Genomic DNA, 24,750 nt, shown 5'->3' on the forward strand with positions numbered 1-24,750 from the left:
AGTATATGAATTGCCAACTCCTCTTTCTTCTCAAGAACAGGGAGTTGTCTCGTTTCTCTTTTTAAACTCATTGTGGTAAGGATTCAATAAATGTTTGGAGAACAGATCTGCCCTTCAGTCAGTGCTCGGGCAGCAGAGAGGCCTGAGTCATGCCCATTTGTCTTGGTCCTGGGGAGAAGGAGTCCTGCTGCTCTTGACAAAGACAAAACCTAGCCCCTCTAGGATCCATTGTACTTTCAACTCGAAGCTTCAAACTGGCTGGCAAGCTCTTCCCCGCTTATCCCTTGCCAGTCCCTTTCCCACTACCATGGCGATATTCCGCCTTGCATTTTCTAATAACAACCTCCTTTACCCCTGTATCTTTCCTGATGGGTCACCTCTCTGCCGCCTTACCTGGCACGAATCATCATCCAGCTTATGATCATTCAGCGCCCCATCCTATCCAATTCCAGGACAAGCTTAATAGGAGATGCCGCTGTTTAAAGGTTGAGAACCTGCCTCTAAAGAGTTGATGGCCTTAAATCTTCTTAGCTTTGGGTATGCAGAGGCTCCAAGTGTGTGCTGTGACGGGCTGACTCTGTCAGCTGCCTATCCAATGCTCAGACATCAGGCTGCAGACAGTGGGGTGACTCCTGGTTAGCCATGGAGCTAGTCTCCAAATCCTCACCCTCCAACGCTAGCAAAACCCTGGGACCTGGCCTGTGAGAGTTGACCTCAGGTATGGTGGTCAAGCAGGTACACTTCAAATTTCATTAAACTTTATTTTCCACAGAGGCCTGCTTCCATCCTAATTAAGCAGCTGTACTTCCTCAAGAGGTTTGGTCCATGTACCTTGTCTGTCAAATGTGTTCCCTGTGAGGTATTCACGTTACTCTTCTCATGAGAAAAATTCTCTTTGTATGGTAATAAACCAGATGATTCCTGAAATCATTCTTTGGTTATCTCCTTATTCCACCATGTGCAGTACATTTCCAACCTGATTCTTACATAATGAAAAGTCAGAAAATTGCAGGGGAGAGGAGACTCTAAAATTGAGAAGTTCGGATCAGTTCATCAAAAATTTGTGTCAACACTCCCCTTTCACTCTACCATGGAGAAAGTGTTGCTGGGCTTCTTCTGGGTCGCCTTGGTAAACTGTCAGGACAAGTTCAGTGAGTTGCCATTAGTTTTATTAATGAAAAATGAGAATTTAGCACAGCAGTGGTCTGAGCTTGGAAAGGAGGCCAGAGATCAGCAGCACACAAGAATGCAGGGGTGCCGCCCCGGCTCGGCGCCCCTTGTGGAGCCCGCTGCAATGGATGGAAGTGACCGCCAGATGGCGCTCAAGGATTAGGATGGTGGCGAACATCTGGTCCCCTCAAACACTCCATCTGCAAGGTCTGAGGCCAGCGGGGGAGTGGTGTTGCAGCGACTCCCAACTGCAAAGAGTCGCGCTGACTTTGAATGGATTCAGGTCCTGAGCCAACAATGCATCCCCGCCTCACCCCCTGCCACGCTCTGCGTCCCGAGAGCCTTGACCCTGGACAGAAGGGGCGTCCGGTGTCCGGCTGCCATAGGCTGTGCAGCGGGGCGGGAGAGGGCGCGGCCTGGCACGGTCCGGACTTTGCCTCTCCTGCGTCCTGCCCCAGGCCTATTTAGGACTCAAAGACCAAGTGCATTCTGCAGCCTGGGAGTTGGTGCGCGGGGCACAACTAAAGGGGACGTTGCCACAGGCAGGAGTTAGGAAGCAAGTTTTAACCGGACTGTTTGGCTTTTTCAGGTCTGAGCAACCGAAGAAGCAGCCGGTGCTTGACTAGCAGAACCATGAATTACTCACGGTTCCTCACTGCCAAAAGCATGGCCAGAAAACCCTCTCCCATCCGAACCACGGGTAAGAAACAGGTGGCGCCCCTCCTGCCCAGGTGGGGCTTTCCTGATAGAGTCCCCAGAACTGTTCCTTTCCAGGTCACCGCCTGGGTGCATACATTCATTCAGCTGCCGGGGCTCCCTGTGAGACAGGCTCAGTCAGCAGAATGAGTAGGCTCAGTCCTTTGCTCTCAAAGAACTTTGGCTGGAAAAGAGGACAGGGCAAGCAGTTGATTATTTCAGCTGGAGGGGAGGAGGAGCAGCCAGAGGGTCTGCTGCCTGCTGGGTCCTGCAAGGGAGGCTGTGGAGGAAGACTGGGAAGTTAGGGAGAGCCTGGGAAATGGAAGAAAAAGGCTTACCCAAGAAACCTGCAGGGAGGTAAGAAGTGAGTGGAGGAAGACCTTCTGTGGCTATCCCTTGCTTATTCCAAACGTCTCTACCTAGGACATCTCCATTCTTCAGTCCCTTCCCCAAGCTCAAAAAAAAAAAATGTATTCTTTATTTTAGACTAGCATTCTGGCTTGGCCTATTTGGGCTGCTATATCAAAAATGCCATAGAGTGGCAACATAGAAGCAACAAAATTTCTTTCTCACAGTTCTATAATTTGAGAAATCCAACGTTAGGGACCAGCAGAGTCCACCTGGTGAGGGCCATTGTTTATGGGTGGCCATTTGTTGTGTCCTCACACAATGGAAGGGGGTAACTTGTGTCCTCACATGGCAGAGGGGGACAAGGGCATTCTCTCCTGCCTCTTTTTTAAGGACATTAATTCTACCCATGAGAGTTGAGCCCCCATGATCTAATCCCCTCCCAAAAGCCCCACCTCCTAATATTTTCACATTGGGTATTAAGTTCCAACATAGGAATTTGGGGGATACCGACATTCAAACCATAACACTTTCTATTACTAGAAATTGTTAAATGTTATAATTGACTGTGCATACTGAACTATTTCTGTTTATAACAATCTTCAGTGAAAGTATTTCTTCTTTTCCATGTTTATCATAGTTGATATAATGACCAAGTCACCAAACACACTCATCTCCTTGGCTCCTGGATTTCCAAATCCAAACACATTCCCCTTTAAGAGTGCTACTATCACTGTGGAAAATGGAGGTACCATCCAATTTGATGAAGAGATAATGAGTAGAGCACTTCAGTATTCTCCAAGTTATGGGTAGGTTATCAATAGGTAATGCAGTTGTATTGGCTCACTTTCGTATCCCATTGATAAAGTGACTTGTATTTTTTTAATGAGGTGGTGTATGATTAGGGAGATTTGGGGCAGAACTTTCAAAAACTACTTAAAAGTAAAAGGGATATTAAATGCTTACCACTTCTTTCAACGGAAAGCAAGAGATGCTTCTAGAAGGAAGTACCATCTGAGCTGATGGTGAAATTGAAAAGATGGTTAGGTGAAGAAGCATATTGGGAGAAAGGAGGAAATGCATGATTCAGGAAACAGCAATTTTTAAGTCCCTGTGTAATTTTCCAATAAGTAACTTTTAAAGTCCAATAAGTTGACTTTTAAACAGTCAACTATGCAAATACATTGCTTTCATAGGTTCAAATTCTTTAATTTCTGAAAGGCAAGATGAAACACGTATTTTAAGATTTTCATTAGCTGCCTTCTTCAAATAATAAAAGATAATTAGGAAGTCTATGAATTATACGTTCTTACAAGAATTCTTTGTAATCAGGCTTGGTCACACATACCTGTAATCCGAACACTCCAGAGACTGAAGCAGGATTGTGAGTTCGAGGCCAGCCTGAGGTACATAGCAGTGTGTAAGACCCTGTCACACCAAAAACAAACAAACAAACAAACAAAAAAACCTTCTTTGTGCTGTGATTGAAGAGTATATTGGGATATATGTTACATGAATTGTGTTCTATGTAAGCTATACATAGGCTTTTCTTTCCTTGAGGCAAAGAATTTTCTGACTCTGTACCTCTAGGTAATCTACAGAAATCTCCATAAGGAGAACAAAAAACCTTTTATGCAGTGAATGCTATAGTGACTTCAGGCCTTGAAATAAGAAAGATATGCATTTAAATCTCAGCTCACTGATTCAATGATTGACTTTATGTGAATTTCTGACTGAATTTATGTGAATCTCCTAATATCTGAATCTATTGCCTCATTTTTTAAATATTGAAACTGGCAAAAAGTATTTGAAGGTTTTTAAGTGGTATAATGAGTTTGGTATTATGTACTACTTATTTCCTATCTGCTGTTACTGTGATACTACTACCATAAGTTTTAAAAATACATAAATTCAACATAATTCCAGACTCAGGAAGCAGAGCAGGAAGACTAAGAGCTTGAGGCTGCCTGAGCTACATATCGAGCTCCAGGCCAGCCTAGGCTATATAGCAAGACCCTGTCTCAAAAAAAATAATAAATAGATGATAGATAGATAGATAGATAATTGATACAAAAATTAAATAAATAAGATGCATCTCTGCTTTAGAATTCCAGAGCTTGTGTCCTGGTTAAAACAGTTACAAATAAAATTGCATAATCCTCCCACTGCCCACTGTCCACCCAGTCAAGGGCAAATGGATTTATGTATCACATCTGGCTGCCAAGATGGTCTTTGTAAGGTAAGAATGACAGAAAAAGTAGCATGCATGCAAAATCAGGTATGTTCCTAAATACTGTATTCTCTCATAACCACAAGAGGATCATGTTTTGTAGATTAATGGTAGTCTTGTCTTCAACTAGAATTATAAACAGGGAACTCAAAGATAATATGGATATGGTAAGGGTATATATATAGGGGGGAGGGGAAAGTATACACAAAAGCCAAGTAGAAATACTTTAGGTTTATGTAATATTTCCCTCTACTTTGCCTTATCGTGAACAAGAAGACTTTCAAAAATTATCTGCTATTAATCATTACCAACCTGATTTTTCTTAAATACAGAGCATATGATCAATATGGAACTATAAGTCATTAAACCAAGATTCTCAATAAGGAAAAGTACAATGTCGACAAAAATTTTATGAGTACTGCTTAATTTCATTTGACCCGAAGATTCAGGCTACCTTTAATCTCTGCCAATAGCTATAAAATTTCAGTATGAATTAGCCCAATATGCTTCTGTAGAGGGCCCATCCTCACACCCCTGAGATGAAAGTGTCATTTCTTTATACAGCTATTTATGGAATGTCTGTGCTTACCTCTTCTTGTGATTTTTTTCTCCCTGTTGGCTGTATGTTCTAGATTTATATTCCCCAACTTACGATGTGGCCCAGCCTGATGCCCATTGTAAGTTGAAAATATGGCAAGTCAGAAATGCATTTAATACACCTAACCTGCTGAACACTGTAACTTAGCAACACAAGTGCACGTAGCATTGGTTGTTTACCCTTGTAATTGCATGGCTAACTTGGGAGCTAATATTGACTTGCATCCTCTGAGAGTATCATACCATATATTGCTAGCTCTGGAAAAGATCAATATTCAAAATCCAAAGTGCGTTTTTTAATTAATGCGTATTGATTTCCCATCAAAAGGTGGGAAATTCTTAAGTCATCTGGACATGTTTGTCTCTAGGTTAGTTGTTTCTTTCCCTCTTCTTTCTCTCCCTCTCCCCACCCTCTGTCAGTTATTCCATCTGCTTCCATCCTGAGTACTCCAGAAATAAAACAACACTGAGTAGCTTTCACAATAAAGACCATACCTCTGGTCACTTCATTTTTTTTTATTTCCTTTATTTTTCATGGGTAAAGATTCTCTCTATTCAGTCTTCAAGTATAAATTAAAACATAGATTTCATTTATCTTTATCTTAAATCAGAGCAGCTTCCTTTTTCATCTTTTTCTGTTTTGTGAAAACTGTAATCTGGTTCACTTTCAGGAATTTTAATTAAATTACTATTACAGAATAATATATAGTAATAAAATACTTTTTAAAGATTTTTAGAAATAATTGGGAAGTAGAGATCAGGAGGATCATAGTTTGAGGCCAGTCCAGGAAAAAAGTTAGTAAGACCCCCATCTCACCCAATAAGCCACATGTGGTGTTGCACACCTGTCATCATAGCAGCATGGGAGGCATAGATAGGAAGATAATGGTCCAGACTAACCCTGGGCAAAAATGCAAGACTCTATCTGAAAAATAACTAAAGATTAGCAAGTACCAGAACCTGAGTTCAAACCCCAGTACTGTCATGAAAAAAAAAAAGTTTTGCAGAAACTAAAAATTTTTTTTCCTTCCTCTTTTTGTATTAGGAAAAGTTAAAGAATTAACAACTGTTTGAGTTTTTGCTTGAAGAGAAACTTTGTGATTCTACAGATTGATACTTAAGAAGTCCTTTCCATAAGTTACTTTCTTAGCTATACTGTGAAGTTTTTCTTGTAGAAAGTAGCTCTAAACATTTTAGTCTTTTTCTGTTATAATACCTCCATAGAAAAGGATAACAGCATAAGTGCCCAAACAAATCAATAACTCATTACTTACAGACATGTTTATTATTATAGGGGCTTGAGTAGGAGTCTGGTTTAATATTTCTTCTACTCTGTTCTCCTGGATAAATGTTGTTTAAGGATCCTGAGTTTCTATCTGCATCTATTAAACAGTTTTACTGGATGAAAAACAGCTCTCTTTTTAGTTTAGGATATTTGACATTTGTAGGTTCCCTAGTTGACATGGGAAATGTACATAATCAGGTTTTTGTATGATCTATTGGTAATACACATACCACCCAAGTGATTTCTTTGGTTACAGGAATCCAATGAAGCCTGAGTTAATTAGGAATTTTTTGGAGGATCATACCACTTGTCATAAGATGTCAGAAGCTTCATAGAAAAAGACAAATTGAACATTACAGGCTAAATCAGGGAACAAAAGTAAAATCTACTCAGTTGAAAATGGTTCTTTTTTGTCATGAGATGTAGGTCGTTATAATGATAGAAGGGCTTCAGGTGAGGATTTTGAAACAACACAAGATAAAAAAGGATTATTGTATAACTTATTACACTCTTTCAATTTAGACTGGGGAGCAAAACCATTGCCTGAGACTAATGATGTCAGTGGTTATCATATTGTCCTCACATCTCCTTGTTATGCTTGACCTCTAAATATCCTTTAGCACTAGTGACTGCCCAGTCCTTTTTAAAATGCCCTCCTCTGGCTCTCTCTTCACCACACTGTGTAGCGCTCCTCCTGCCCCCTCGTGTGGCCTCCTTCACAGTGTCCTCCTCTGCTCAGCCATTATTTATTGGAGTTCCTTAAGCCTCAGTCTTAGAGTACCCCTCTCCTTAATCTGTGCACTTTGCCTAAATAGCTCATTCAGACCTGTATCATCAAGCATATGCCAGTGACTTGCAAGCTTTTTCTAAATTCTTTTGTCCATCTGTCCACCTGACACCATTGCAGGATATTTAAAGGCACCTCACACAAAAACAGCTCATCATCACCTTGCTCAGATATGGATGACTTTTTGGTGGTATGCTTTAGTGAATTGCACTGCCTGCACAATAAATCTAGTCTGGCAGCCAGAAACCTACATTCATTCTTGACAACTCTTCTCTATCACTTCCCTGTAGTTCATAATCGTGTTCTGTTGGTTTTCATTTCCTTGATACCTCTCAGTTCTTACCTATAGTCCCACCACTCTAGTTCACACTACCCTTATCTGTCCTCAGGCCTACAGCAGTATCTTCCCAACAATCCCGAAAACTTCCCAAACTTTTCACATATGTTCTCTCTCATCTCTTGCTCTTTCTTACTGCAAATCGTTCCAAAATTTGCACCTGATAATATCACTAACTCATGCCCAACCTTTCTTAAAATTCTTACTCCCTTCACCTGAATGCCTATATGATCTGTCCACTTCTGCCTGGTCTCTCTCCATCCTCTTCTTTACAGTCCCAGAATCCTTTCAGTTTCTCAAAATGTATCTATTGTCACCCTGTCTTTCCCCCATACCAACTCATCACTTCATCAAGGAAGTCTATCTGAATCCCAAGTCCTGCAATGAGCTATGATGACATTGTGCATTAGCAGTCCTCACCACGGTTTTTAATTATTTATCTGTTTAGGAAGTTATTCAGTAACTCCATAAGGACTGGCCTGACTTATACTAGACATTTAACCTATTTTCAAAGAAGCAATAAGAGGAACAAATGAATTTTAGGAGCCAAAAGTTTTTTTGTTTTTTTTTACTTAATACTAGAACTGAACTTAGCCAATTGTAGCTTGAGAGTCATTTAAGTTTGTAAATAAAGTTTTATTGGGACTCAGCTGCACCCATAATTTGTATATTGTCTATAACTGCTTCCAATAAAGGCAGATATGCATAGCTGAAACAGAGACACTATAGATCAATATCTGGCTCTTTTACAAAAAATTTTCCAGTTCCTGTTTTGGAGTCCTATGAGCTCAAACTACAAAGGGGGTTCTGAGGATAGGAACAATGCAACCCAAAATAACCTATGCTTCTTTTATTAGGTGTTTGAAATGATCATTAATCCTGGAGATAATATCCTCCTAAATGAACCACTTTATCCAGGAACAATTCAAGCTGTGAGTATACATCGTTATAAAATGGAAACTTTTGTAGTATGTGCGAGAAAGCATGACACCTTTAGGATTGTCTGTCCACTGAAAAATAAAATATCATTTTTCATCTGTAAACAGGAGACTCTTAAATTACATATGTAAAATATGTTAAAATACACTCTCTGCTTCAGACATTTCTTCTTTAAAATGCAAATGTATAGGTACTAAAATTAGGTTTGCAAAATCATGTCCAGTTTTTAATATTTTACTTATAATGTGACTTAATTTACAAAAATATGTTGTCATTACCATCTTTTATTACCATATGCCTAAATATAACCATGTTATATGTCAATTTTCTATAACTCTAAACTCATATGGTGTAATTAGAAATTTCCATCAGTGTTACACCAGTGAGACTATAATATCCAGAGTGAGAAGGCTGGTCATCTGCCTCACTGCTGAGAATTAGGTTTGTTTGGGGTACTCAACTTTAGGATGTCTCTGTTCACAAACTGGAACATATACAGGGAAGTATAGTCAGAATTAGTAGGGAATTAGATGCTACTTGAGGAAACAACAAACTTCAGAGGTTTTTCTCAAAAAGACTCAACAGAGGCATGAGAATTGTCCTCAAATACAGACAATTAGATGTATCTGTCCATGTCCTTGTGTTGGCAGAACTAAAGGGTAGAAATTACAGGAAAACAATGTGAACTCAGAATAAGAACTTCCTGGCCATTGTTTTACCTGACTGCCTACAGAGATGTGATGGTTAATTTTGGTTAGACTGAGAAGCACCTAGGATATTACCAAAGCATACTTCTTGGTGTGTCTGTCAGGGCATTTTCAGAGAAGATTAACTGAGTGTGTGGCACCATCCCATTGGCTGGCAGCTGCAGGGAGAAAACCTGTGCTGCAGGCTTCTGCTTCCTGACCACCATGATGTGAGCATCTCTACTTCCCAGCATTCTCCCCACCATGGTGGACTGAAGCTTCTGAAACCAAATCTTTCTTGCCTTGTTTTGCTCAGGTATTTTGTCACAGCAACACAAAAGTAACTAATACAGGGGATAAAGCATTGCCTAATGGGATTGGACTTTGAGCACATGATAAAAGCGAAAGCACACAAGGGAGGGGTGAGGATAGGTAAGACACCTAAAAAATTAGCTAGCATTTATTGCCCTTAATGCAGAAAAACTAAAGCAAATACCTTAAAAGCAACTGAGGCCAATAGGAAAAGGGGACCAGGAACTAGAGAAAAGGTTAGATCAAAAAGAATTAACCTAGAAGGTAACACACACGCACAGGAAATCAATGTGAGTCAATGCCCTGTATAGCTATCCTTATCTCAACCGGCAAAAACCCTTGTTCCTTCCTATTATGGCTTATACTCTCTCTACAACAAAATTAGAAATAAGGGCAAAATAGTTTCTGGGGGGAGAGGGAGGGGGCAAAGTGGGTGGTAAGGGAGGGGGTGGGGGCAGGGGGGAGAAATGACCCAAGCCTGTATGCACATATGAATAATAAAAGAAAAAAAAAAGCATTGCCTACTGCAGGTGTTCAAAGCTACCTGCTTAATGAACAAGTTCTAAAACTATTAAGAAAATTGGGTCAGAAGAGGGTAGGTCAGGCAATGAATGACTCTAATATTTCAGTGGCTTGCAGCTTCAGAGGTTTATTCCTGTCGCATTACATATCTAACATACAACCAACTGCTATAGCATCTGCCTTCCAAGACCCAGGTTGACATAAGTAACCTCCATTTGAAACATCAGCAATCTTAGAGCTGAAGGAAAAGAGATATGGGAAACCATAACTGGACTTTTAAAGCTGCTAGTTGGAAGGAACACACACTACTTCTGCTTACAACTTACTGACCAGAGCAAGACAAATGACCAAGCCAAACATAAATGGGTCAAAGAAGTATAACCTTTCCCTTTGGGAAAGGACAAGAGATAATTGTTGAAGAATAATAAATTCAGAGGAACAATAGAATTACAATATGCAACCTCAACCCTCCGAAGCTTGGAGCTGAGTGCAGGTTTATTTGTTTAAGGGTATAAATAGTAGCATCCTAGGTATTTATTTTTAAATGGCACTTATGTTTTGTATTCATCCCTGATTCTTGGGCTTTCATTTGTGTTCCACAGATGTTACCACTGGGTTGCAAAATTATTAATGTTCCCAGTGACGAAAATGGGATGATTCCAAGCTCCCTCAGAGAAATACTTTCCAAATGGAAACCAGAAGATTCAAAGGACCCCAATAAAAACACCCCCAAATTTCTTTATACTATTCCAAATGGCAACAACCCTACTGGCAACTCATTGACAAGTGATCGCAAGAAGGAAATCTATGAGGTACTTTATAAGAAAGTATTATCTGATTATTGTCTTGTTTCTTTTTACTTCTTAGAAGAGTAGAGTATGAGTTCCCTTTCTTATTACCCTCTTGCCTTGAGGGAAGACACTTTTAAATATAAGGAGCTCATCTATGAGAGGGTCCTAATAAAGTTAGTCTCAATAAATCACTACATCCATTTGTTTATGAGATTTTTCTTTTCCCTTAATTGAAATAACATTCTTGTTTTGATGTTAAACTTCATAAGTTTAATACTTGACCCTGTTTCATTTTCATTCATTTTTGTTTGTATTTTTAATTTATCCATTCTGCTTCCTACTTTTTGCCATTTTTGGATTACAAAAGAATTATTTTTTAAAAGAAGCATGCTCCTCCTTTGTAAAAATCTCGCTTATGTACCTATGATGCCTAGCTACTCACTATAAACATTTTCAAAGTATCAAACACACACTGGCCTATGCAAAAACCTTCAAAGAATAAGAGAAATATGCCTTTTGTAAGTTCTCTTTTCTGTACCTGATTGTGCTCCCTGGCCTGTCTCTACAAATAGCTTTTTAAAGTAAATACCAGACACATGTTCAACTACATAGAACTCAATCATGTACAGTGTAATCACAAGCACGATTTCAACCAGTTCCTTTTACTTAAAAAATACAAAGTTTTCATATGCTCTCTCTTGAGTCCTCTGCTATAGTTACAGGTTCCCCTGAGACAGTCTCATCCAGTTCCATAGTAATAAATCCCATTCTGCATGTGAGGACTTCTACATTGCCCAGCCACACATCTTCCCTCATCTCCAGACGACTGTATCCAACTTTTTACATGATGTCTCCAAATAGATGTCTAACAGTATTTCAAGCTTAGCCTGGGCAAAACAGAACTGGTTTTCCCCAGACTACCTCAAACCTCTGATGTAGAACCCCTCTATGTCCTCCATCTCCATAAATAGTGTGTAACAACTACCCTTCATTTCCCTCTCCCTTCTCTCCAACTCCCTACCCACCATGTGCAGTCCATCCCTGTGGCGTCTACCACCAAGTTTATCCAAACCCATCCATTTTTCTCCACCACCATTCCTAGCCTCATCTAAGTCTCTGCTTGCCCTCACCAAACAATGACAACTTTCTTACTCACCCTTGCTGCATTTCACTATTGTCCTCAAACCAGCTGTTCTTTGCCTAGCAGCCAGTCATGGCCTCTGCTGCATGTAAACAGAAAGCCAGCCTCATGCTTCTCCTATTTACACTCTCCCAGTGGCTTCCCATTGCAGTGAAGGTCCAAATTCCTTTATCAGCCTTGCAAAGTTGTACGACATGTCAGTTCTTTTCTCAGGCCTTCTCTCTCATAATCCATCCTGCAACTCACTTGCTGTGGCCGCACTGGCCCTTTTTCTGTCCCTTAAACATGCCAAGCTTTTTGTTTGCTTTCACTCATCCATCAGGCAAGAATCTTCTTGCCTGTCATTTGCACAACAAACTTATTCCTGTCATTCTAAACTCTTTGTGTTGTCTGGTCAGGAAAGGCTTCCCAATGATTCAACCAGAATAACTACCCTGTTATTCTCCTAAATGGGTTCTTATTTAATGCTCTGCTTGGAGTTTAATTCCTCCCCCATCTAATGTTTTTTCCTTTCATTATCCATTGAAATGTGAGCTCCATGAGAACAAGAACTTTTAATGCTTTGTTCATTTCTATCTGCATGTCTAGGATAACAGGAACTCAGTAGCTTCATGAATGAATGAACAAATAAGTACAAAGAATTACGATTCCAAATGATTTTAATTTTAGAGCTCTTTTAAATAAATATATTAATTTTACCTTTTAGCTTGCAAGAAAATATGACTTCCTCATAATAGAAGATGATCCTTACTATTTTGTCCAGTTCAACAAGGTAAGTGATGATGTGAACTTATTTTACTATTAGAAGATAGAGTTGTTGTAAGTTACTCTACCACATTTGAGATGAGCTTAGCTACTGAGTCAGAGCTACCCACTTTTATACTGAAATTAAATGAATTAATATTAATTTGCTGCCACTTAAATTTTTTAGTCTTCCAATTTTATTATGGAATTAGTATTTTTCATTTTCAGTATTAATGTTCCTTCTAAAAATTAGTTACTTTCACAATAGTAGCTGATTTCCTATAGTATGCATTTTAGATAAACAGTAAGTCAGGCTGATAGTCTTGAACTCCAGATCCTAGTTCACAACTCTTTAAACATCATACCAGGACGTTAAGTGATTTTCATCTTGAGTGTCAATTTCAGTCTCACAAATCTGTTTGACTAGAATGATGCCCAAGAAAGATTGGGAAGCTCTGTCCAAGCTGAAAGACAAATATGGCTGGACTCAATTGATGTTGTCTATATGGATACAGAAGAAGATGTTACAGCCACATATTTGCCATCTTTGTCGTTTTTGCCCTGGATTTTATTTACAAAATAATATGCCTTTTTTTTAGATTCATCCTTATTGCATATGCATGCTACTTTTCATGACTTCTGTTTTTTAATAGACAGCAGTAGTGGTACAGTCTACCAATGTCTTATTCCTCAAAACCCAACCATTTATTTGCTCTCAGGGCTGCAGAGAACATATATATATAATATATACATAGATTCATCTCCTTCCTCCTTTTTATGTACTGAGAAGAAATAAAAATTCTTACTTTTTAATTTGCTTTGCTTTGCTTTGCTTTGTTTGGTTTGGTTTGGTTTGAGACAGGGTCTCCCCATGTAGCCCAGGCTATCCTCAAACTCCTGATTGCTGGAATTATAGACTATGCCACCATGACTGGCTGGAAATAAAAATTCTTGATTTCTCTGTATGGTTTGCCACAGTACCATTCTGCCCTACCCTCCCACTCATCATGACCATAAACCCTCTTTCTATTTTATCCCTACTTTTAAAGAAAATGTTGAAGTTCGTATTTCATATCAACTAAATTTCTCTTCTTCATTCTCATCTGTGCTTACCCTTCTAGTTGGTCCTATGGATCAGCATTCTCCCTAAGCAACCCTGGATGCTGCCGGCCCTCTTCATTTTGACCTTGTCCAAACTGTTTTTTCTTGCGTCCTTCCTCTAAATGTATTAATCACAGATTTCAACCCCTGCTGCAAGGAGATTTAAGGTTTCTCTAAATTCATAGTAGTAGCATCTTGAGCAACTAAGGAGGCTTTTGTGAGTGAGTTTGGCAGAAAAACCCTGAGGAGAGCCAGATACTAGTAATAAAAGAACAGTCATGCCACTTTCTTATTTCATAACAAAGGGTTGATACAAAGGTAAGAGGTACTCGTGCTGTTGTATTCTAAATCCATGCCTTCTCCACCCTGTACAAAGTAACCCTGCAATGACTCTCAGAATTCTCAAACTACCATTCTCTTCCCATTTTAAGCCCTGGGAACCAACATTTCTTTCTATGGACATTGATGGGCGTGTGATCAGAGCTGACTCCTTTTCAAAAATCCTCTCCTCTGGGTAAGACCCACATCCCTAACTTAAGACAAGCCTCAGAACCTTTTAGTCCAAACAGTTCTTCTCATTTAACATTTAACATGCTTGTATTCCACCTGCCTTAAAACACTAGAAGGATCATTAATAATAACATAGGCGTTTTCTCTCCTTATTCATCAAAGATGTTTGGCCATTAGTCTAAATTGTAGTGAGACTGGTAAGGATTTTGGTACTTATGTAAAAGAACCATTTGGAAATACTTAGTTGGACTTGCATTATTTTATAAATGTACATATAAATTGACATTTGTGTTTGAAGTAAGAGGTAGCTGTACTCGAATGCTTTGTCTAAATCCATCTGTCCCCAGGTCACCAATCTCTTCCTAATAAAATCAGCAACAGGATGTTGATTGTTAATGGAATTTTTTTTCTTTTTGTGTAGGTTGAGAGTAGGGTTTATAACTGGCCCAAAGCAATTGATAGAGAGAATCGTTTTACACTCACAAGTTTCAGTACTGAACCCCTGCACTTTCTCACAGGTAAGCCCACTTAAAACTATCAGATCAGAACAGAAAATAGATGTTGCCAAGTAAGATTAAGTTAAAGTGGCAAGGAGCAAAAATCACAATGCCGAATTTCTATTTCCAATAGACTGATTTAGAAGACCAGATAGTACCAATGTTTACCCTTTTAAAATTAGAATTGAATTAACCTATTGTCATGCAGCATAACCCAAACTCCCTAGGAAAATTCCAAAAACACTTTGTGAGGAACTGAACAAAATGGAACTGGATTTTGCAACTAATATTAACTTTAACTTGTCTTGGAACCTATAATGAGACTAAGAAAGCCAAACCTGTTTAGTAGTTCATTGTTTGCCTTCATTATACATGTGCCAGCCACTTCCAATTCAACTATGGTGTATTTTAAGAACTTTTGTAAATGTCACAATGTGCCCCCACCCCCCACACAACAATAACAATAATAAAAAAGATAGCAATTGGAGTGCATTTTAGTTAAAGTAAAATTAATCTGGAAGATTGAGAAGTTATTGGATTTAGAAATTGTTATAGTCTTGAGAATCAGACCTTAAGGATGGAATTTCTATGTAAGAACTCTAAATGAATACAACAGTTTGTATCTTATCAGATTCTTCTTTGATTTGTATATCCCATAACATGTAGTTGTCCCCATGTTTTACCAAGTTGGAGGACTTTTTATATCTATTATCAACAAAAACTTACTATTGTGGCATTTAGAGTCTCCATTTTAAATAGAAAATCTCTAAATATTTGAGATTGTCTACCATATGTTTCGGGAGCCAGGGTTATAGTTAAGTACCTAATTAGCAAGCACCTGGCCCTTGGTTTAATCCCCAGTACTGCCCCAAAAAAAAAAAAGAAAAGAAAGAAAGAAAGAAAAAGAGAATATTTTGCTAATATAGAGACATTATAGTCTGCTGACAAATAGCATAGATCTGGAGCTGGCCAATCTGTATTTGAATCCAAGCTCTGCAACTAGCTATTACATCAGGAAAATTAACCCTTGTGCTTTAATTTCCTTATCAGTAAAATAGAAATAACCTGGCTGATATTTAGGCTATTATAAAGATTCAATTAGCCAAATCTGCTAATATATTACAATAGTGCCTGGCATATAACAAGTACTACATAAATATTTGTTATTTTTACCACCATTGTTATGGTTACTAATTAATAATTATTTTAACTCACTGAATGGCACAAGCTAGGTTCGAGTTACGTCTTTTTGTAGTGGCTCATGTGTAATCAGGAAAGATTTGCTTCTATATTTGACAAACACAGACACTCTTAGGGAAGGAACCATGACATTGCTGTTGTCCAATCTCTTTTAGCTCATGATATCACAGCTTCTACACCAATGGGGAGAAGAAGGCTTCTGGGCTCACATAGACAGGTATTGAGTAATTTCTTAAAATGTTTATGAGCAAAATAGGAGCTCAGTAGACAAAGTACAGAGTATCTGGAGTACTGATTTATTGTTCGTCTTTCTTAATTATCCCAAGATAGACAATAGGAATCATCTGTTAGAAGTCAAAAGTCTATATTCTTTTTTGTAGCAGCACTTCACCTAGAAAGTCTTCTCAGGAGCATCCCAAGGGATGACCAGAAAGCAATGTTCATCACATCTGTGGTAATTGAACATTTCTACCAAGTTAGGATTTACTAATTTAAAGTTAGAATTCACTGATTTAAAGAATAAGCTACTCATACACATAAATACTTTAACAGTTAAATAATAAATTAACTGTGAGGGACACATGACACAGGAATTACCCCAAGTACAGATGAGTGAGAACACAGTTCTCCTAGTCAATATAATGCTGCAAGTTATGAATTACTTTGGTTAAGTGATCTCAGAGACCACTTAAAAATAAGACAAAACAAGGTATCCTTATTCCCAGACCAGTGATTCATCATTTCAATTGTATTTTCTTTGACTTTGAATGCTCTGCTCTGCAAATGACAATCATCTTTGGGACAACCAAACACAAAGAGCAATCCAGGTATTTCTTAGTTCCATACTGTATAAAGAAATGGATTTTCTGCTATATTAATTTCTATTCTTAGTCCCCAATAAAGGATAAAACATAATGCTAAAAAGCTTAGAAAAGTCACAAAAATATGTTCCATTCTCTTAAGCATTCAATTTAATAAAGATAGAAAACAACTGGGTGTAGTGGCCACACCTGTAATTCCAGCTACTTGGGAGGCAGAGGTAGGAGGATCAAGTTCAAAGCCAGTCCAGTCAAAGTTAGTGAGACCCTATCTTAAAAGCAAAATTTTAAAAAGGCTCAAGTGGAAGTCTCTGGGTTCCATTCTTAGTACCTCAAAAAAAAAACAAAAAAGGAAAGAAAAGAAAGAATAAAAGATAGAAAATAAATTTGTATAGCCTGAACTCCAGAGCCTTTTCTGTTTCTGCAGCCAATGTACTTAACAAATCCATGTCCTGTTTTCTTCTTCTAGAGTTGTTGGTTTCTACAAGAGCCAGAGGGATGCAGTACTGGCCGCTGCAGACAAGTGGTTACATGGTGAGTAGAGTACATCTGTCCTCAGGATAAACAATAGCATCTGTGTGAGTGGATGACAAATCCCACATATTGTTAGCAATCTTGGTGAGAAAGACAAAAACATCCAGGACTGCCCTTCCCAAGGAATCAGTGCCCTACAAATAACTTCACAAGGAACATCCTACAAACCCTTGCGAAGTTCACCTATCTCTACCCATCTGCTGCAGGAATGTATGGCTCTAAAAAAATGATTAGCCTAGAATCAACCAACAATAACTAAAAGCTAAATAACATGCATCTTTAAAAATTTTAGTTATTTAACATTTCCCCCCAAACAATACACTCCACATTTAACTAAACTGTATAAAGACAAATACACCGTGGAAGACAGATCTGTCATTTAAAATTCTGTCTTCTAGTTAATAATTTCATTTTTCTAATATTATCTATTCCTAATTCAAGTGCAGAGTATGTTAGAATTATTTTTAATTATGGAAGAACAACAAATGAATTACATGGCTTTAATTATATCATTAAAATGTCTGATACAAAGAATAATAAACCAAAAATATCAATTCCTTATTTCTGTCATATCTTAATCCCTACAAAATCTTGGTTCCAAAAAAACAGAACTTTATCTGCCTTGATAAAAATACCATTCTACTACTATACACAGTGGTGCAGAAGAAAAAGTTTTAACTAATAGCCAATTTTTTTAAAGATAGTAATTAAAATCAAAATAATTATCCTTTCTCCTGGTTTCTCTAGCCATCAATGAAACATAAAACTTACAAATGCTGAAATTCTTGAATTTTAAGCACTTCTTTTCATAGTTAATTACATTTTAATTAAAACTAATCCATTGGATTCATAAACTATTACATAAATGATAGAATTTATTGAAGCACCAGAAAACTCCTGAGTTTGAGCAATCCAGATTTAAAATTGAAACAACCACATTTGTCTTAGCTGTGGGGCTAACTATGTGAAGGAGAGACTTGCTGGGCTTGGTGAGCTCAGCTGTTATCCCAGCACTTGGGAGGCTGCGACAGGAGAATTGTAAGTTCAAGGCCAATTTGAGCTACATAGCAAGATCCTGTCTCAAAAAAAATAAAGGGACAGAGAGAATGAGAGAGACTCCCCAAAGACTGACTTCTCCCTAAACAAGCTATTGTCTCCTTCCCCACCTCTTTCGCCAGCACTGATTGACTTTGAAATATGTGCCCAGAACATCAATTTTCCGGGTACATAAAATTACATTTTTCAATGCTATCACTGAAGTACTAGTTTATAATCATTGTATACATGTCATGGAACAGTAGTGAAGTCATCAGAAATATCTTCAGAAGGTATTTATTCTCTTCTTCTGTCTGTAGGCTTGGCAGAATGGCATGTCCCCAAGGCTGGAATGTTTTTATGGATTAAAATTAAAGGCATTCCTGACGTAAAACAATTGATTGAAGAAAAAGCCATTAAGAAAGAGGTAAAACTAAGAAGTGGGTGGAAAGGGAGGTCTAAAGAAAAGCTATTGCCTTTTCTTTAATGAAATGTTTATTTGAATAAAAATGAAGATTTGTATTGCCTATCACCCCAACTTACAATGTTTGAATATTAGGCATGTTGTCTCATTATTAAATTATAATAGATTTTTAGGTTTTATATAGTTATTTATCCAGTCTAAATTAATGGAAATATAATCATTCATCTCAGTGAATGATTAAGTTAGTGCCTAAGAGCAGTCTCTTAAGCCTCACTCCTTAGGGTTTAATTCCGTTCTACCCCTTACTGGACATATATCTTGGGGTAACTTACCCCCACCCCGTGCTTAGCTGTAAAATAGGGACAGTAAAAATCCCTCCCTCATGATTATTAAATTAGCCATATGTGTCAAGCACTCAGACTAATTCCTGTCACGTGGTAAGTGCTCAATAATTATTGGCCATTCGTATTTTTTTCCTCATTATGAAAGCAAAGTATACTCACAGCAGGATATTTGGAAAATACATAAAAGTATAATGAAAATTTTTAAATAGCCCTTCATTTCACCACCCAGTTTTTGTGGACCATCTGTGTTGTATTTTCTAGAAGAGCTTGTACATGTTCTAGCATTTTGGCTCTGCAGTTATTTTGCATGGCTAAAATTACACAAAAAGTTTGTATCCTGATTTTTTTTTCCACTTAAAATGAGCTCATATAAATTTTTTTTCTCCTTCTATATTTAAATATAAGCCTACTTGGATTTCATTTGTGGGCATTAATTAAGCTGAAATTTCTAAATGAAAATTTTCTATGTAGCTAAAACACTTTACCAAGTAAATTATCCTTTCCCTATTAATTAATTCCACTACATTTGTCCATCAGTCTTGGTAAACACTGAGATCTGTTCCTAGAATTGCTTTTGCCTTGAGGCAATAAATATAAAAGAGCAGAGTGGGTTGACAAGGACAAGGTGTCCTGTTGGTGCATGAGGCAAACCTGTCAAGGTTAGATGGAGATGCTGACTACACCAAGCCTTTATGGCCTCTGACCATCTCACTCGAGGACAGGACTTGGCTTCTTTCATCATCCTAACCCTACAAGCAGCATGTAGTTTGTAATATACATCCAACTGACTTGTTTAAAATAAATGCACTTTAAGGCAATAAATCGAGTTGGTTTTTCTTTCTTTGCTTTCCATTATCATCAAAACTTTTGGTGACTATTTTTTACATCTCTGAGCAAAGTGCTAAGTCTGTAGACTTGATATTTTACTGTATATTTTTTATCCCCATCATTTATTCCATATATCTTGCTGCATGTTCCTTTACTTTTCCTAAATAACCTCCAACTTCATCACCACTGCCTTAGCCAAAATTTTGAACATCTTGCAAAGAGATTATTACTACTTCCTCCTTCTCTTATAGGTCCTTGCTTCTAGTCCAACCCCAAACTGTCACATTATATTGAGAGAAATGATACCTTTCATATTTTGCTATTCAGGACAAAGATATCCATCCTCTGCTTTCAAATCTTCTCCCAAATCATTTCATTCCCAACCCATCTTGTTTTTGCAGACAGAACCCACAGTTATGCCATGGAGCAAGCAACTAACTTAATATCTTTGAACATCATGATTGTACTAGTTAATGCAAATTGCTGTGAAAGATAAACTCCAAAATCTCAGAGACTTAATACAATAGAAACTTATTTCTGACTCACAAAAAATTCAAAAACATAGAAGGAGGGATAAGAAAAAGTAATAGAGGATGTGAATTTCATCAAAGTACATTATGTGTCTGTGTATATGTGTAAATATTTCAGTGAAACCTCTTTTTCACAATTAATTTAGCCTAATAAGAAAATTCAAGACCATAACCTGCAGCCAACTGTGCTCTGACAGTGATTCAGAGACCCTGGTTCTTCCATCTTTATGCTCCCCAGTCTTCACATGAATTCCAAGATTGCTGTGAAATAGAAAGAGGATGGTGGATCATGTATTCCCATGTATTTTTATGGGCCAGGCCTAGAAGTAGCACTTCATGACTTTGGCTCATATGCATTAGTTAAGATTTGCTTTTGTGGCCACACATAACTAGAAAGAGATTATGGGTGCTAGAGGTATTGTTCAGGGAGAGTGTGTGCTTAGAATGCATGAGGTCCTGAGTTCAATCTCCAGCAAAGAGATGAAAAGAGAGGAGAGGAGAGGAGGGGAAGAAAGAGAGAGAGGGAAGAAGGGAGGGAGGAATGGAGGAAGGGAGGGAGGAAGGGAAAAAGGAAGGGAGGAAGGAAGGGGTTAGGAAGTAAAGTATATCTGATGCCCAGAAAGAAGAGGTAATTCAGTGTCTGGTCAATGAGCTTTCCTGCCACAGTGGTCATCAAGAAGAGCAATTAGTTGTTCCCCCACTCCAGCTTGACACATTGAATTAACATTCATTCCTTCATTTCATGTAATAAAATGTTTGCCTCCTTTCCCATCTCAGGACCTTTGTGCTCCATATCTTCCCCCTAAAATACTGTTCCTCTCTTGTTTGCTAGGCCAACACTTATTTTTCAGGTCCCAACTTAAAAACCACTGTCAAATTTGATAACTTAGAATGGTATGATTGTTTAAATTTATATTACTTTTCTAGTTAAGGTTAGACATTTAGCCATATTTAATACTGCTTGTTTTTTAATAAACTGTATCTTGTATAGCTTGAATTAAAATTCAGTTTTCATGTATTGTTCTCCAATTCTGAACTTCATCTGGTTTTTGTTAGTTTTTGTTGTTTGGGTTTGTTTGGGGTTTTTTTGTTTTGTTTTGTTTTTTTGGTGGGACAATTGTTTTGCAGTATTGGGAATTAAACTGAGCCTTGTGTTTGCTAAGCAAGTGCTGTACCACTTCTGTGCACTCTTCATATATGGAGAAGAAATAGTACTTACCATATTTGTGGTAAACAGTTTTTCAGTTTCTATGCATTTAGTTTTGTTTTTTGTATGACATACACAATTTTCATATAAATTTTTTTCCTTTTGTGATTTCTTTAACTGCTGTTAAGCTTAAAACATCCCTGCCCACTCTGATATTAGGTCTGCCTATATTATCTTTTAGTTTTTTTCCTTAATTATAACATCACTGTTTTTCCACAACTTCTCACAGATCTTATTCGTGCCTGGAAGTGCTTTTTATGTCAACAGCTCAACTCCTAGCCCTTACTTCAGAGCTTGCTTCTCTTTAGTTTCTCCAGAACAGATGGAGATGGTGAGTACAATGTTCTCTTCAGAGTAATACTCCCTCTCGATTCTAGTGTTTGGTGCATGTTGCTTATATGTTAGAACACTATGTAATGTCTTCTTGGGTTTCCAGAAACCAGATATTGGTGGACCAGTTATGAACTCCTATTAAACTCCCCTGTTTACTTGACTGCTAGACTCCTGTAGACAAATGAGATTAGACTGGAGATAAAGTTTGTTTGTGAGTAATTTTTCTGAACATACTGAACAGTTCTGGGAGGTTACCTACATGTTATAGGGAAAATGTCTTCCATTAAATCAACCTGAATGGAAAGCACAAATCCAGGATAGCCATCATTCTCATTAGCAAGGGTCGAATAAAATATATTTTTAATTAATCACAGTTCAGCTTTAACCAAAATAATAAGCATCAAAGAAGCAATGTCCTAAGGACTGTGCCTCTGGAAAGCGAAGAAGAAGAGCTATCAATTGAACAGCGCCATTAACTTTCCTAGAATTTGCACTTACCCTGGGAGATGGACTTCTGGGTGTATTCTTTCTTTATTGGCTTTCTATATCATTAAATGTGCTTTTCATAATTCTCTTTCCTCCTATATGTGGATAGGGTAAAGAAGTTAAAAGTATATAGAATGCATTTGCAAGTGAGATTGTATGAGAATATAAAATAATTCGTGTTGTGAATAAAATAGGAAATTATGATCATGAGGACTATAAAGAATCAGAAAAATAATCCTAGAACTCTAATGTGCTTATATTAAAACATGAAGATGTTTTAGTAGACATTGAAGGCATCTGTCCAGGTAAAGTTCATGTCAGTCTTGACTTCTCATGGTCTGAGCTCAGCCTCAGATGAACACTCTGCTTGAATTTCCAAAATTATGAAAGACTTTTCCAAAGTAGCATCCACATTTAACCAATTCTTGTCTCTTTCCTCTTTTAGGTCTTCCAGAGATTAGCCGAACTTATAAAAGAATCATTATGAAGAAATCAAGCTCATCTTGGTACTCATGGATTTTTCAGATGAACTATTTCTATGTTTCAACAGAAAGAAGCAATCATTGATGTTAGAATTACAGATTGGATTCTGTCAAACATATCATATCTGTGTATCTGTAATAGTTTAACTATTAAAGTGTCTTCAAATCCATCAGGTTAGAATGCATTTATAATCCACTTACACCTTTGATTAATTTTCAACCTGCAAAAAATTATTTTTATCTGGAATTTTATTGTAAAGAATTCTAATGGCTTTATAATTTTCTTTGAAGCTAGCATTTCGCACTAAATTATTTTCAAATTTTAAGGAAATAAAGGTTCAAAAAGGCATATAATATGTAATTTTCCTATTTTAGGGAAATTTAGTGAGTTCTTATTGCAAAAATTATTTTAATTTGACCATTACATGTGATTTTTTTAGTAAGAGTACCATGGTAATTGTGCTGTGCTACAGACATCCCTTTAAAGTAAGATTCTGAAGCTGAAGATACCAAACAGCATCACACCTGTTAATTCTGGAAATGAGGGGAGATCATGGGCTTAGGAGACTTTACACTACATTTTCATGACACTACATAATTTACAAAAGCAGATTTTTTTTTTTGTTTTTTGGTGCTGGGATCGAACCCAGGGCCTCACGCATGCTAGGCAAGCGCTGTACCACTGAGCTACATCCCAGCCTCACAAAAGCAGATTTTTATTCGTTACGTATCTAAAATCTATTAAGATCCTTTGAAACATTAGGGTATACTCTTTTAATGAGTTTTTTTCTCTCTTTTTAAAATCTTTATTTTCCCATCATTAATGTAGTATCTGGTCATCCTAAATTTTCAAACAATCCAGACAGCATAAGGAATAAGGTAAAAGCCAATCACTATCTCACCTCCATTGATAACTGCTATCCACACTTATCATTTCTCCTTTAAGACACTTTTCTATGCATACACGTGTAATATCTAAGAGAATGTGAGTTCATTGTGGCATCATATGATAAATGTCCTGTATTCCTTTTCTGCCACTGTTTAACAAGTTACCACAGTGTTTCAAGATCCAGTAATTACAAGTTTATAAGTTCCTTTGAGGAACTGGGAAGTTTGTATCATCCTATATGTGTATATGAACACCTCCATCATACTTATTATCTTCCTGGCATCTGGATGAGGTGTCACATCTTCCAATGGCCTGAGCAAGGGCTGCTGGAGTGACTTAGGCAGTAAAGAGTGCCTGTCCACCAAGCATGAGGCCCTGACTTTAAACCCCAGTACTGCCATAAATAAAGAAAACTCTCCTTATAAAACTCTTGAGCAAAACTCTCTACCTCAAAGGTCAAAACAGCTGCCCCCTGCCCATATTCTTATTTCTGAAGCAATTGGTGTTTTGAATTGGAGGCATTAACCCACAAACCAACATTTGCTCTGGTTTCTTGCTAGCACATACCACTTTTCTAAAACCATGGATTCTTCTACAAGGAAAAGGAAGGGGAAGAAAAGAAAAATGCTAAGACTTTCATGATGGCAGAGACTCTTGATCCATGATCTTCAGAAAGCTGCCATCATCTAGGATGCTATCCACTTGCTTCTGGGAAAAAAAATTCTCTATTCACCTTCACCTTATAGTCATTAGCAGATGTAGCATGGGCTTTCTGGGAAGTATTTCATGTTTTCTAGTGAGAATGGATCTGATTACCATTGAAGTCAGTAGCATTAACTTTGGCCAAGTCAATCCAATTGAGTCAGTTAACTTTCCAGTTTCAGTTTTTAAATGTCATTTGTCCTTTCAGCTGCTCCAAAAGACTGAGAATGAGAGACAATAAAAAT

The 24,750-nt window shown here is 37.6% G+C and overlaps 1 protein-coding gene across 4 annotated transcripts; it reads left to right on the forward strand.

The window, feature by feature from the left end:
- Positions 1 to 1,544: 1,544 nt before the first annotated feature.
- Positions 1,545 to 23,084, forward strand: Aadat (aminoadipate aminotransferase). 4 transcript variants are annotated; one of them, XM_074054981.1, is made up of 15 exons: positions 1,545 to 1,676; positions 1,760 to 1,870; positions 2,855 to 3,023; positions 4,321 to 4,453; positions 5,077 to 5,121; positions 8,308 to 8,382; positions 10,512 to 10,721; positions 12,548 to 12,613; positions 14,118 to 14,200; positions 14,618 to 14,714; positions 16,049 to 16,110; positions 17,181 to 17,245; positions 18,601 to 18,707; positions 21,843 to 21,944; positions 22,878 to 23,084. In XM_074054981.1, exons 2-15 carry the CDS (start codon positions 1,804 to 1,806, stop codon positions 22,917 to 22,919), a joined length of 1,323 nt encoding a protein of 440 aa, XP_073911082.1. In that variant the 5' UTR covers positions 1,545 to 1,676; positions 1,760 to 1,803; the 3' UTR covers positions 22,920 to 23,084. The 4 variants fall into 4 exon arrangements, 3 of the variants coding, with proteins under 3 accessions (XP_073911082.1, XP_020009116.1, XP_073911083.1); XM_074054982.1 differs by lacking the exons at positions 1,545 to 1,676; positions 1,760 to 1,870 and adding an exon at positions 2,058 to 2,223; XM_020153527.2 differs by lacking the exon at positions 5,077 to 5,121 and having other exon boundaries at positions 1,643 to 1,870.
- The last annotated feature ends 1,666 nt before the right edge of the window (positions 23,085 to 24,750 follow it).

Source organism: Castor canadensis, chromosome 14 (genome assembly GCF_047511655.1).
Source record: "Castor canadensis chromosome 14, mCasCan1.hap1v2, whole genome shotgun sequence".
Taxonomy (NCBI): Eukaryota; Metazoa; Chordata; class Mammalia; order Rodentia; family Castoridae; genus Castor; species Castor canadensis.

What these genes read in the sequence shown, in the direction of transcription:
- Aadat (XM_074054981.1), top strand. Translation starts at nt 1,804, where the DNA reads ATGAATTACTCACGGTTCCTCACTGCCAAAAGCATGGCCAGAAAACCC. An exon ending in GGCCCAGCCTGATGCCCATT is followed by an intron (nt 5,122 to 8,307) that starts GTAAGTTGAAAA and finishes TTCTTTTATTAG; the next exon opens with GTGTTTGAAATGATCATTAA. An exon ending in ATCCAGGAACAATTCAAGCT is followed by an intron (nt 8,383 to 10,511) that starts GTGAGTATACAT and finishes TGTGTTCCACAG; the next exon opens with ATGTTACCACTGGGTTGCAA.